This window comes from Micromesistius poutassou (assembly GCF_964030765.1).
Source record: "Micromesistius poutassou genome assembly, chromosome: 11".
NCBI lineage: Eukaryota > Metazoa > Chordata > Actinopteri > Gadiformes > Gadidae > Micromesistius > Micromesistius poutassou.
In genome coordinates, this window is record NC_140281.1 from 12,281,447 (window position 1) to 12,297,022 (window position 15,576).

General features: G+C 45.9%; 1 protein-coding gene across 1 annotated transcript in view; it reads right to left on the minus strand.

Annotated features, from left to right (window-relative positions):
* The window catches only part of LOC311355416 (partitioning defective 3 homolog), a gene marked incomplete at its 3' end in the record, with an annotated part of 445,195 nt that overhangs the window by 284,572 nt on the left and 145,047 nt on the right, over window positions 1-15,576 (minus strand). The window contains exon 5 of the mRNA XM_084475186.1: window positions 14,485-14,622. Coding sequence (XP_084331312.1) covers window positions 14,485-14,622 — 138 coding nt within the window. The remainder of the gene's footprint in view (window positions 1-14,484; window positions 14,623-15,576) is intronic.

The following is a 15,576-nucleotide window of genomic DNA, read 5'->3' on the forward strand; positions in this document are numbered from 1 at the left end:
TGTTAGCCATCTGCACTTTAAATTTCTACACATGAACAATGAAGATTGAATTTCATCTGCGATCCATCTGTCCATCTGTGTCAAACTTTTGTCCTTCTGTCTCTCACTTTGGTGTGGCACGTCTCTGTTGCAGGTGTGAGCGAGTGAGATAAAAAAGTGTGTGAAAGAGGGGGTGAGACATGATAAGTGGGTTGGGTGCAGCCAGTTCGAAGTCTAGGTGTACCATGTGCTATTCCTTTTGAGGGGGCTGCTGGAGCAAAATTTTACTTGTAAGGTGAAACTTCCCTAAGAGTTGAATTCTTATTTTTTTGTTTTGTTGGAAAACTATTAATAATAAAATGGCAAACATATTGAGTCTATAAGTCTTTGAAGAAGACCATTGGGCGAGAAAGACGACAAAGCCGATGAAGAACGCAATCCGCTAATACATTGCACCTGCACTCGGATTTCACGAGCGAGACAGAGAGTTGGCAGAGTCCCCCTGCAGCGCTGCGATAACAGAACGGTCAATATAGTGAAGCCTTGGGAGGCCCACATATAACCCCTCCTTCCCACTTCTGTTAATCAACAAAGATGCTCAGCCGCAGAGTCTGTCCTTTTTCCCCACGTTTTAGGACGAGTCTAATGGCTCATAAAAGTTGGAGGTTATGACGTGGATTTACTTGAAGCCCAATTTGGTAAACAAACAGGTTCCTTAATGCTGTTAAGTAAATTAGATCAGGGACGTGGCCGAGGCTGCGTTTGTCTCTGCGAGGATGCTGGGGGACAGGAGAGTGTGCAGACTGACATTTAGAAATGGAAAGAAAAAAAAAAACAGATGGAAATGTCACTCTTTCTCTCTCTCTTTCACAGCCTCACACACTGACGCTGCCCTCTTAATTTTCTCATTATTTTCTTTCTTTCCGCCCGTCAACGCTGGTGTGTGTGTGTGTGTGTGTGTGTGTGTGTGTGTGTGTGTGTGTGTGTGTGTGTGTGTGTGTGTGTGTGTGTGTGTGTGTGTGTGCATGGGGGGATACATCAGCTCCCAGTGCCTGTTTCATATCAGGGCTGAGCTGATCTATCAATGACACAGCTGCCTTTCGTCTGCCCACTGTATCGTTAAATTGCACTTTAATTAAATTACGGCCGGCTAATTATGAGGGCCTAAATCAATCAGCTGGTCAATAGCAGAAGCCCAAAGCGGACGGAGAGCCCAGACCAGGACTTTACCCAAGCCCCCCACCCCTAACCCATCAATAACGGGTCCAACGAGGGAGGCCGTCGCCCCAGGAGAAAGGAGGAGGTTCAACGGGTTGGGGACTATGACAGAATCCAGTTAGCCAGCAGTGATACCCCCACTGAGACCCATCAAGAGCACGGGGCCCACTGCTCACATCCAGGGATAACATTGTTAAGGAATGTCTCACAGAGACATCCAGATAGAGCAGCTCAAGCAGCATTACGTTAGCATTAGCTAACTTCAAAGCAGCCTCAGGAAATTGTATTAGAGAGAGGATGTAAAGAGAGACTTGGAGGAAGCTTTGTGAGCACCTGTCTGGGTTTAGATGTGGAGGATCTGGGCGGATGATCTGGGGTCTTGGTGGTGTTTTTGGTGGCTGGGTGTGGAGGTTTTGGGGGTAAAGGTGGGGCTGTCTGGGGGGTTATGTGGGTGGAGGTAAGGGAGTGGTTGCTGGGAGTAGAGGTTTTGAGTTTAGGGTGGAGGTTTAGCTCGGTGGGGTTGAGGTTATGGCGGCTGCAGGTTGAGGTTTATGTTGGGTGCGGTTGTGCGTTTAGCTTGTTAGTGGGGATGAGGGATTGGTGGCTGCAGGTGGAGGTTTTTGGGGGTGAGGGTGGAGGTTTAGCTGGGTGCGGTTGAGGTTTTGGTGGCTGGAGATGGAGGTTTAGCTGGGTAGTGGGGTGGAAGTTTTGTTGGCTTGATGTGTATGTTTTTGGGGGTGAAGGTGGATGTTTAGCTGGGTGGGGTTGAGAATTAGGGGGTATTAGTGGTTGCTTGTGATGCTTTGCAAAGTGGTGGTATGGGTTTGACGGTTTACTGAGTGTGGGTTTTGGTGGGCGGGGGTCTGGGTCTTGCTGGGGAGGATGGTGAGGAGGTTTGCAGGTGGGGTTTCCAAGGATGTGGATGCTTCGTGGCAGCCCTCCATCCTGGGTCTTTCACTGTGCGTTACAAGAGCACCCATGGAACTTTCCACATATTAATCATCGTTTTGAGCTTATTAAGTGGGAGGACAGTCTGCTTTCCACGGCTCCCAACGTTCAATCCATCTTTCAAACTGTGAAGGTCACTGAGCGAGAGTTAAACACCCCTCCCTCCCAAAATAATAGCCTGCATATCAATGAGAGAGAGCGGTATTGTCAATTCAGATTGTAAATTAGGCTTTTGATATTTTTACGTTACTGTTGGGAATTCTCAGTGGCTGCTCTGGAAAATGAATGATAATCCCGTTCTCTTTGAGCAGCGAAAGAAAAATGCAGTATATCTCTCTCATGATGCAAGTTGTGCCCAGAATACAAACTTTGACTGCAGGAAGAGGAATGAAATTGTACTACTAACTATTACATATTTCTCAGACATAATCTGATTGTCTTTGCTTAATTTGAAATAGCAAACCAAATACTTGTCTGCTATATTATATAGACAAAAAACATTGTATTATTTTCTATTCAGACAGAATTTATTATTTTATTCTTTTACATTTATTCTTTTACATTTTTCCACAATTATGTGACAATTAAACGACAAAAAATAAAAACCCTTGTACTCATTTCTAACCTTTAGGTGTCAGCAGAATCCACAAATGTGCAGATACATCTTTCCTCAGAGAAAAAAACATTCACAGATCTAGAGCGGGTGGAAAGGGGGCGTGGGCGTATCAGGGTTCAGGTGGGGGCACAGGGGTACGGTGGACAGGGTGTGGACCAACACTGACTGCATTTTAGTTGGTCATGAGGGGGAGATGAGATTCACGCCAGAGGGGTGGGCTGTCGCTGTGCCTCGTCCCTTATACCCAGGTGTGTGTGTGTGTGTGTGTGTGTGTGTGTGTGTGTGTGTGTGTGTGTGTGTGTGTGTGTGTGTGTGTGTGTGTGCCCAGAGTGCAACCAGTATTAGACAAAGAGACGGTAATGCGATCAAATGCTAATATGTTTCAAAACTGAGATGATATATATATTTTTTTTTTTTACTCAAAGATATGATAAGCAGGCCTGGTGTGATTTCACGTCTCATCCAACGACTGAAGAATAGATCAAAAATTATCAAAGGTGTAATGAGAACAAGACAGATGGGGAGGATCGCTTCTAAACTGTGAGATAGGCAGACAGCATTGTAGTGTAACTGGTCTCACACACAGGCACACACACTCACACACACCCATTAACACACACATTCATACACACACACACACACACACACACACACACACACACACATACAAATGCACACACACACACACACACACACACACACACACACACACACACACACACACACACACACACACACACACACACAGGTATTTAGCGTGGGGACAGTGTAAGTCACATGCACACATGAATACATAATGACCAACCTAATATGCACCCACATAGTGTGCACGCAACCCCTATACATACACCCACACTCCAACAGTTCCCTTCCCGCACACACTGCCAGAGTGGTGTCCTACTATAGATATCAATGTCTTGGCTGTTATTTCCATCATCATAACACTCAAGTCAATACCCCGGTGCCATCTCTTCACACACACACACACACACACACACACACACACACACACACACACACACAGACACACACACACACACACACACACACACACACACACACACACACACACACACACTCCACTGTTATCTAAATGGTAAGAGCATCCAGCGTGGATCCTGTACCGTGGAAATCCTGTACCGTAGTGTGGTGGGTAACACCATTGTTCATTTGTGATGGGACTCTCTAGGGGTGCTATTCAACACCCCCCTCCAACCCCCCTCACATACACCTAGACCGAGCAGGGGGAAATGATAAAGAATATACCGGTTGGATAGGGAACCCAACCACATTCAATAGCGTCTCTCTTGGCGCGAATGAGACCATTACATCTCTTTGGGCCGTTCCATAGTCAATGTCTGCCCAAGTCGCCACGGGGGCCCTAGCACTTTGCAGCAGGATTGTATGCATTTGAAAGGGTCACCTTTGAATAGACAGCACTCTTATAGATGGATGTTATGGCATGTGGTATTAGTACCCACCGCTTCCTGGTCGGCTTGAGGCTGGGCACTGTGGCTAACCTCTGGCTGGTGGAGGAAGACATTGATCAAGGTGCCGCTTCAAGTATCCTCATTTTTGTCATTCAGTGAGTATGTATGTTGCAAAATATGTATATATTGAACAGATTATAAAAATGTGTACAATAATGATAAGCATTACATGCTTTTACCTCTACCTATGCCTCTACCTTAACATTAAAATGGGCAAATGTACAAATTGACTTCCTTGTTTTATTCTATGAGACACAAGCAAGCAACTTAGAGATAATGGCAATTTACAAAAAGAAAAAAATCATCAATGCAAGCTGTGCTTAGCGGAAGCGGGGCGCATAATTCCAGGAATCAGAAAAGGGCTGTGTACCATTAAGTCAACCCCCCCTCCCTTTCTGACGTTTTCCCTCCCTTCAAAGCGTGGACGTCCACAAACACGTCTGAAAGTTAAAAGCTGACCTCGCTGTTTTACAGCTGCACCCAGCTGTGACCACTTCTGTTTGACGAGCCATGCAAATATAATGGAGGGGGGGTACCCATTGGCAGAGATGGGGGTGCACTCTTGGCCTGCCCTCCCCTTCAGATATTTACATTCGACCAGGGCCCTATTATACCTTTCTGACTGCAACTTAAAAGCATTGGGCGACCTAATGGTACCAATAAACCATAAGTAGAGCCCATTTTGGAGCCGCTGCTGGTTCTGCCAGAGTGGACTCATTTGGGGCTCTCCACGGAGAGTGGGACAGTGCAAGTGAGAGAGAGAGAGAGAGAGAGAGAGAGAGAGAGAGAGAGAGAGAGAGAGAGAGAGAGAGAGAGAGAGAGAGAGAGAGAGATGAAATAAATAGCACTGAATTGCTTACCCACTGAGGGGGAATCAAATACTCTCTATCACAGGAAGTCAATCTTGTGCTTCTGTGGTGAGCAGGATGAAGCAAAGAAAATACTCTCTACTTTCACCTGATTGCCGTTGCAGCCATAAAAGCGTTGGACATAAAGCTTATTTTTTATTTATTTTGTTACTGGATTTTTCCTCTCCTTATCAGCCCACATATTCTGCACGTTTAGTCACGATCTCTTCCCCCTCGCCGCGTTTGATTGCCTAATTACAATTCAGGTGTTGACAAGCGATAGCCAAGAGATAAAATCAGTGACATACTGGAACGGCCTCAAATCCCCCAACACACACACACACACACACACACACACACACACACACACACACACACACACACACAGCGGCTTGTCTCAATGCCTTGGAGATGTGTTAAATTTGTGTCCAGACTGTCTGGAGTCTTGTTTGGGGCATCGCTAATTCCTCTCAGCGTGTCAGCAGAACAAAACGTGTCCGAGTGACGTGCATGTGCATTTACAAAAAACAACAACAACACTCTAACCGGTAAAACCACTGCAGCTCCACCACCACCACCACCACCACCATAACCACCACCGCCACCATAACCACCACCGCCACCATCACAACCACCACGCAAACACAGAAGCCTTTTTTTTACCCAGTGAGAAACGGCCGTTAAATGAGAGCTTGGTTCTGTCCCGGTTCTCTGCCGCTCCCACTCGCCACAGACGCCACCCATTGGCACCCTGCAGGGAATCCTTTCTCCCTATTCCCAGAAGTCATTACTGTCTTGGGCTAAGGTGCCCCTGCTCCCTGTGATTTGTGGGTAATGAGCTGGCACCCCCTGCCCGTGTTCAATTATTCTCATTGGGAAAGTGATTTCTCACTCGGCAGAGCGAATCGGGGAGGGCACGCGCTGACTCTAATCGTGAATTAACACGTTCGCCACCGGGGCGGCCGCATGGAGGGGGAGATGTCTCCCCGACAGAGCGGATGGTATATGGGCTGCTGCTGCTGAGGAGGGGAGAACGATAGAGATGGTCGAGAGATGGATAAAGAGACAGAACCGGAGATGGAGATGAAGGAGAATCCATTGAGTGAAATGGAAACGGCCACTCGCTGGATCAGTACATTACTTCATCTCCAAGAGTGAAGAAAAAATAAGAAAAAATGAAACACAAAACACAAAACTGTTGGTCTATCTTTGTGATGAATCGTGCTATTGAGAAAATGTAATCCTCAAGGTATCTGCTTCTGAGTTGAAGCAACAGTATGGTGAAAATAAATTCCAACAGCATACCAAACAGAAACCATCGCTGCCTGTTCCGCTGTTCAAACCAGATAAGAGAAGGAACAGGTCAATGGCTAATGTCGACAACAACCTTCAAACTGTGCGCTGTGGAAACAAAACAAAGAACAAGGAAGTTCAAAGAGGACAAGAAAAGTTACGAGTGGGGGAAGATAAAATAGACACACTTCCCCAAGGCAATCAATAACTAAATGAATAGAACGCTTTACAATAAGGGTACTTTAGTTAACAATGAATAAACATATGTTAATTCAGTAATAAGCAATTGTTTGATGAATGTGCATAGGGGCTGGCGTTAGTGGGTAACCTATTAAATAATGTATGCATAAATACATTAACATGAACACCATAACCTTAGATAACATGGAATTCATTAGCATACAACAGCTTGATAAACTAACTAGACCATTAGTTAGCATAATGAACTGTTGGTTAATTGCTAGTTAATGGTTATTACTGTATTACTGTATGTTAATTAACAGTTAGTGAATGTATCCTTATTGTACGGTAAACTATCTCCATGAGAACATAGAGTGAGTTATGTGCATCCTGGTTCCCTAGCCAGAGGCCTGCTCAGAGCAGTGCCTTCCTTGGTGGGTGTATTAAGTGAAACAAGTTGTTTTTCGATTTCTAGACAGTTATCTCCCCAATTCAAATTTGCCAGGTGCTGTCTCTGTTTGTGTGTGCATGTCTGTATTTCTGTGTTCCTGTGTGTGAAGGTGAAAGGAGTTTCTTTCTGAATGTTAACATCTTGGAAAAAAAACAAAGAAAACAACAAAGTGAACAATGGTGGAAATTGTAAATCTCCTCTATTCTCGTCGCCTTAATATAAAGGTACTCTCTCTCTCTCCCTCTCTCCCCCTTACCCCCTCTCTCTCCCCCTCTCTCACACAAAAAGTTTAAGTGTGACTTATCCGGGAGTGCTTTTTCCTGCTGACAAATATGTCAAGATAATAATGAGATGTTAAACAGCGCAATTTTCATAATTACTAATTATCATCCATTATCCCCACTGGGAAAATGAACTACCCCAAGTGGTTGACTAATAAACTCTGTGTGTGTGTGTGTGTGTGTGTGTGTGTGTGTGTGTGTGTGTGTGTGTGTGTGTGTGATGAACAAAGCATTTACTACCTCTGAATAAAACACAATTCAAATGCAAAATGCATCAACAGACACCACCGCCAACACACAGAGACACAAAGACAGTCACAGACACACACTCCTGCAGGTACATTGTACCCATATATCTGAATCTCTTCTTTATACGTTATACCAATAAAAGCCTTCCTACACTGTTCCAGCACAGCCACAGCTCAGTCTCCGGAACTCGGGATGTAAATATGGGGCTGTGTGTAGGTCGTTTCGGGGTGGGGTCATGGCTGTCCATTATCCAGGACTAATGGACTGAGACAGTTCCAGACGGCTGGGCCGTCTTCACTGCGGACCGACAGCAGGGCCTCCGCCACCAAACTCGCAACACACCAGGCGGACAGGTGTGGGTCTGCCCAGAGAGCGTGGCTGGATGGATGGATGGGTAGGTGGGTGGGAGGAGGGATGTTGGGCTTGATTGCTTGATGGATGTATAGGTGCAGGACCCATGGACGGTAAGACAGACAGAGGGACTGACGGACAGAAGGAGGGAGGGAGGGAGGGGGGGCGAGATGGAGGAAGGGAGGATGAGGGAAAAACAAACAGCAGGTGGTTTTGATGAGGACGGATAGAGTGAGGAAAAAATCGACAGGGGTGCAGCAGACAGATGGGGTTTGGACGAGAGACCCGGACGATCAGATGGGGGGAGAACGCAGAGAGAGATTGAGAGACAGCAGGAAGGGCGGGGGAGAGGAGGAGATGACAGATCCGTGTCAGGAGGGAGCAGTACTAAGGAATGTGTAAGTTATGAGGGGGCCAGCGAGGCAGCAGCTGGGCAACAGAAACAGGAGCCAAGGTCACAGCCACGCTCTGCCCCGCGCAATTCTCTAGTTCATCGGTAGAAACAACAATGGAAAAGAGAACGTAACGCGTTAACTAGACGCTTGAGCTAACCTAGCCGGAAGAGCCTCCCCCAAATAAAAAAATGAGGCCACTCTGTTCTGTCAGGGGAAGCGCGGCATGCTGGGAGCGGCTCTCCTGACTGTGGTTAATTAAGTAAGGGGTGAGGTAGGTGGACGGGGGAGGAAAGGGAGAATTGCATTGTGGTTAATCTAGTAAAGAGTGAGGTAGGGAGGGAGGGAAGAGGGAGGGGGGAGAAAGAGTGAGAAAGAGTAAGAGAGAGAAAGAGCAAGAGAGGGAAAGGGAAAGAGAAAGAGAGCGTGACCAATGTTCTCATCGAGGTCCTTTGGCTGGGCCTGGCCGTGTGGTGAGTGGCCTTCTCTCGCAGCAGGTAATCACACCGGGGGGGAAATAGGTAGGAAGGTGGGTGAAAGGATAGACAGAGAGACAGGCAGGCAGATGGACAGAGGGAAAAAGAGAAAGGCCTGTGTACAGAGAAAGAGCAATGCTAAATAGGAGAGAGAGAAAAAAAAACTGAAAGAAACGAGGAGGGGCAGAAAAAAAAGGTTGTGTCTTTTGTTTCTGGGCTCGGAGCCACTGCTGATTACACAGCAGCACCTACTGGCCAGACTCACTGCACTGGAAGGGGCTACTGTGTGTGTGTGTGTGTGTGTGTGTGTGTGTGTGTGTGTGTGTGTGTGTGTGTGTGTGTGTGTGTGTGTGTGTGTGTGTGTGTGTGCGCATGTGAGCGAGTGTGCATGCATGCATGCATACATACATGTTCTTCACCTATAAGTGCATGTATTGTATTGTGTTTATTTTATGTTTTTTTTTCACATAGACAGATGTTCAAATTATGTCTGTGTATTGTCACCTGCATAAGTATGCTACACCATCTAGGATTCATGTAAAGGTCTCACAATTATTGTTCTCTAAATAGCACACGCACACACGCACGCACGCACACATGTACACACACACACACACACACACACATACACACACACACACACACACACACACACACACACACACACACACACACACATACACACACACAGGGTCTAATGTTGTTAAACTGGGCGAGTTCCCTGCAGCTGGTTTGGGGGTGAGTTTGTAGTTAAGTGGTCCCTTCCGTACCCAGGGGGATGCCAGGCAGGACTGGATGGCTCTCACTCTCTCAGTGTAATCCGGTCCACAGTAAATGGTCACTCACCACCCTTAACAGTTAGCCCCACCAGTTAGCTCCACATCACCAATAAAGCCACCTCAGTATCCGACCGCCACTCTACAGCCATGAGGATGAGGTCAGCCTCAACACATGAGCACGGAAATACAAGCAAATCACACACACACACACACACACACACACACACTCACAGATACACTACCACAGACACATAAAAAAAGGCATGGCTGATGACCAAGTTGCAGTTTCATAAGAGATGGAAAGAGACATAAAGAGTAACCTTGCAGAATAAGATAGAGCTACAGCAACATGAAGAGGGATGGTGTGGTGAAGGAGAGACATTGAGCAACGTGACACGACAATAAAGTAAATAACCAAAAAGGTAAATGAATAATAACACACCTATGCTGTCACAACATGGCCGCCAGCACACCTAAGGTTACTACGGTAACCTAAGCTACTAACCTACATACTAGGGCTGGGGGGGGGGGGGGGGGGGGGGAAAGGTAGAAAGGTAGCAGAAAGGTAGCAGTGCAAAGCTAGAGGAGGGGGGGGGGGGGGGATGTGCTCCTGTTTTGTTTTGTTATGGGAAGTTATCGACAGAAGCAATCCCACCGAGGACCCCCAACAAGTCTTTGATGTTGAGAGGGTTTTCGTTTTTTTTCCGATACAGAAGGATGATGGATAAGACGAATCGGTGGCGTCTCACTCACCGGTCCCTGTGGGACTACTACCCCCCCGCAATGAAATTGAGAAAAGAGTGAAAGAGTGAGAGAGAGAGAGAGAGAGAGGTAGACAGACACAAAAAGCGAGGCAGAGAGAGTACGAGAGAGAGAGTAAGTGAACTAGAGTGTGAGAGAGAGGAAGAGAGAGAGGAAGAGGAATAGTGTGAGAGTGAGAGAGCAAGTGTGAGAGTGAGAGCGAGGGAAAGAGAAAGAGGGAGAGAGGGCGAGAGAGAGACAGACAGACAGACAAGTGCCTTGGCCATTGTGGTTTCATTTACACAAGCGAAGGCATCTCATTTAGACAACAACAAACGCAAAGGCCCTCGGCCGGTGTGCGGCACTGATCAAATGATCAGACAATCTGATTGTGGTTTTTTTGTTTGGGATCGTTTTCCTCTCCCTCTGTCCATCTCCCAGCTTCGGGCCTTCTGTGCCTTGATTCATGTCTGCTGCTTTGACACGCACACTCTGTTTCTATTGGAAAACATATTGTGCATTGTCTGATGCCTTGACACACACATCCAAGGTTTGATGGGGTATTATCACTAGCCTCCCATCACTAGTTTATATTGCCGTGTGACTGGCATGTATGATTGACAGCTGGTGTTAGGCCTGATACAGTTAATAATTGTGTTTCTTCTCCCATCTCCCTTCAGAGCTGCTGGATAATATGCCAACAGTGGAGAGGCACTCAGCCATATTTCAGTGTGTGTGTATGTGTGTGTGTGTGTGTGTGTGTGTGTGTGTGTGTGTGTGTGTGTGTGTGTGTGTGTGTGTGTGTGTGTGTATGCGTGTATGTGTGTGTGTGTGTGTGTGTGTGTGTGTGTGTGTGTGTGTGTGTGTGTGTGTGTGTGCATTTTATTTGTGTGACACGTTTGTGCAGTAAAGGCCCATTAGCATTCATCACTGGGATAACAGGCGGGTGTTAATAACAGTTGTTTATTTAAAGAATAACTCATAAGGCCTTGGCATTTATGAGTCAATAGAGTGTGCTTCATCAGCTGGCATGGCCTCCAGGCCTCTGATGGAGCCATGGACGTGGCGTGAGCTTTATTGGATGCTTAAGATAATCACAATCAGAGAACAACGCGAGGCAGATACGGCATGACTGAGATAGGCATCCACAGAGCTGTGAGATAAGCTGACACAGACCACCATAAATGGATACTAATAAAAATAGATTAATCCAGCAAGCATAATATTAGTTGTTACTACGAGACAATGTCATTAGGCAAATGCTCGTTGCACACTGTGTTAAATTAACCACTATGCAAGAATCCACAAGACGCATGGTCACAATTATGTTAATCAAGTGTATACGTTCATGAGAATAATTAATGTGATTGTTAAAAGACTTGATTAACAAAACCAGCGTTGACTCCCGAGAGACGGGATATCATGAAACCTGCAACCTGCAGCTACTTTGAAACAAAAAAAAAAAAGTAAAAAAATATTTGCAGGAGCTGGCAGTGAAGACCAGTCGGTTAAACATGGTCCTCAAGCCTTCCTGGTGGTTTTTCTGCCTACAGGAGGGTCTGCAATGCCTTATTTAGGATGGCTCGACTGAGCAGGCACATTGCTTATTCATAGCACATTGGCGTTTGTAGCCTGCAGAGTCAAGTTAAAAAAGCACTTAAAGTAGGGGGCCCAAGTGACACTGGACATAGTGTGGGTATTTTGGTGATTATGTAAAGGTCAGAGGAGACTTAGTGGATGAAAGGCTGGCGATAGAAGAAGAAGCATTAATGCATTGAGGCGGATGATGTTGCGGAAGGGTTCAATGAGAGGGAACATGCATTTACACACATAGGCCTACATACGGCCCATAAACCGCACACATAGTGGTATACTCTCAACAAGACATACTTACACTGGCACAGGAACCACAATGCACATCGGTTGTGTTTGTGTTATAAATTGAAATCAGGCTAATGGAGCGTCAAAGTTTCACTTTCGTTTCAACTTTCTTTTGGGTTTGTTATGTTTATTCATCGAGAACAACTATAAACCGCCCAAGATAAACAATCCCTGATCAACAAACTAGCGCTAATTGCTTTGATTTCCTTGCAACCTTGTACAGTTTTTTTGCATGCAAGTGTTTTTGCATGCAAGTGTTCATGTGCGCGCGCGTGTGTGTGTGTGTGTGTGTGTGTGTGTGTGTGTGTGTGTGTGTGTGTGTGTGTGTGTGTGTGTGTGTGTGTGGATGTACACTCAAGCGTGCTCGCAGACTTGTTATCTCCGCCGGCGCTTTAGCATTGATCATAATGTTTTTTAATTATCCAGAGCAGTGTGTATTTTTATCTCCTCATTTGTTACTCCTTCCCAAACGACAGTGGGAGAGAGATTGAAAAAGAACGAGAGAAAGTGAGAGGGTACACATTATTATTATAGAGAGAGAGACAATAAAATACAATTTTTTTTTTCTTGAGAACAAAACAACAACACAGTTGCCTTGCAAATGAGACATAAAATCCACAGGCCATAACGAAACATAATGATTTGTGTTTGTTGGGCCGTACAGCAGTGTCGTCGCATATGGGTTGAAGAGGATGAACTAAAAGATAAACTGTTGTCATTAATGTTCTCCCGCCTGCTCTCTTTTACAATGGCACAGGGACTGTACACGTTGGCTCTTAGAAGATGCTATGTTGCACCCGTGCTGAACATGAATGAATACAGGGTCTTCTGAAGTAGTAATATGTAGATTTGACTCAAAATCTAACTTTGAACCTGACTAATGAGCAGGTGTGATCTGGTGCAATGTGATCAGAAGCATCATAAGGTGACACACACACACACACACACACACACACACACACACACACACACACACACACACACACACACACACACACACACACGGTGTGATAGACCATCTGGTCAAATAAATAGCTCCAGAGAGGAGCGATGTGAGCAGAAGAAGCGAGAGAATAAAGAGAGACAGACACACCCTTGAAAACCAATGATGAACCTCTTCTGCACTAAGAAGTTCTCCGGCATTAGATGAGCCCTCGAGACACGAACTCAAAGCGATGACCTGCTCTATATAGAATGGTTGGAATACACAAGAGTGAGGGATGTAAGGTAAAGTGCCCCAGCCAAGAGTGATTCATTACCAGGCGACCCCGGTTCTCAGGAGTCCCGGGCACCGAGTGGGTGTATAAGAGGGGGTTGATAATTGATGCAAAAGAAATCTATAAATCTATAAAGACGACGAAGAAGAAGAACGTAGCAATAATCACAAGTGTGAGTCTAAAAACCTTTACATGGCTAAATAACCCATTCAACTCCGTGATTCACACCTCCATTTGGTCATCTGCTTCTTCACACTCACACCCCCCCCCTTTGACTTCCCACTCCTCTGGCATGCCCCTGGTCCTCCTGCCTTTCTGCTTTTGTTTTGAATGACAGATCAATCGAACACCTCCTGCGTGGGTCACAGCACCCAGCTGAGCCACTGACAGGTGTGTGAGAGAGAGAGACAGAGAGAGAGACAAAGAGAGAGAGAGAGAGAGAAAGAGAGAGCGAGACAGAGAGAGAGAAAGAGAGAGAGAGACAGACAGACAGAGATCGAGAAGGACAGGGAGGAGCCCTCTTCAGATTCTCTCTGTAATTTGCAGTTTGTTCTCCCAGCAGAGACCCTCTTGTCTGCCTTAATGACTTTGCAATGTCACTCTCTCTCTGTCGCCCCCTCTCTCTCCCTAGTTTTCACTTCATCTTCTCTCCATGCCTCTCTAGTGTCTGCATGAGGAGGACAGAGAGATAGGGACAACTATAGAACGCTGACGGTATGGTGGCACTGTGTGATCAAGGTGTGATGCTCAACATGACGTTAGTCAGAAGTTTGGACAAGGACAGAGATCACAAAGGAGCAAGGGAGCCCCGGGGAGTCTAGCCCCGGTACCCACTAGCAGTGATGCAGATTTAGCAGAAAACCCAAGAAAATGTACCGGAACATTCTATAAATAATCTCTGAGGACATCCCCATTGACCGAATCAGTATCTGAACCAACCAGTGGGAAACAAAAAAATAACTGCAAAAGAAATCCCCTAAAACACGCATAAACAAACGCTGATCATCATTCGGGTCAGCCATGATAATGGATGGGTTTCATTATGTTGTCTCCACAACAAGGCACGCTTATGCGGGGAGTGTCCGAGCCCTCACCTGTTCCTGCCGGTCCAGCCAGCGGTCCACCATGGGATGGTTGGCGCTGAGGGACGACCGGGTCGTCTCTCTCTGGAACTGGGCTGCCCAGGCGGTGGAGTCTCGTGGCAGGCTTCTGTAGGCGTGTGCTCCCCGCCCCTACGGAGGGCGGAGAGGGAGGGGAAGACGGGGTTAGTGAAAGAAGAAGAGGAAAAAGTCCATGCATGATGAGAAAGGGAAGAGGAACTTCATTTACACAGAAGAGATACTGCAGCGCCGTACTAGGTAGTTGGACCACAGATGCAAATGAGCTATTCAGCTAACTCTAGTATAGAACCTGTTCTGTACATGGTCCCTGTCAACTAAACCAATAAACTAAACTACACTAGTGCCGTTTCACAAATTTGTGACAAAGAAAAGGGCTTCAACTTAATTTAATCAAATAAGATCACGGTTGGCGCAAAGGTTGTTTAAACCTCTATTTACACGAGAGCTATGGCCTTCTACTTGTGCGTGTGTGCTCTGTTTTGTTTTGAGTATGATTTCAGTTAATCCCTTTGTGGTGTACTCTTGGTTTCCCTGTTGTTTTTTTGTGTTGCTTTGATGGTTATTGGTTGTGTGTCTTTGTGGTGATTGCTTGAGAAGGTTGCAGCTGGTAGATCAAAGCCAGTCAGTTGCCGCCTCCATCTCCGCAACGTTGTGTTAAATTAACATTTTGTGTGGATTGAAGTTCCTGAAAGCTGAGGGGGAAGTGGAATGTTGCACATGTGACGGGGCGTTGCAGTTTTTCAAATGATATCAAATAAAGAAAACGGTCCTTAACTTCACCTTCTTTCACCAAAAAACATCTGAAATCAATTGTTATTCAATATAGACAACAATAACCTTTTTAAAGGGTTGCAATTAAACCGGAGGGCTTCTTTAAACAATAACAACATTTATTAAGCCACCTTTTTGCAGAGGGTGCAACTGCTGGCTCCTAGAATAACTAAGAGGGAAATATATTAGTGTATATCAGAAGGTGGGCTGCCTCACACCAGTAACATTTACTTAAGGGCTGTTGACCTTTAAATACTACTGTTCTGTTACTAATATCACTGTAATGCGACCAAA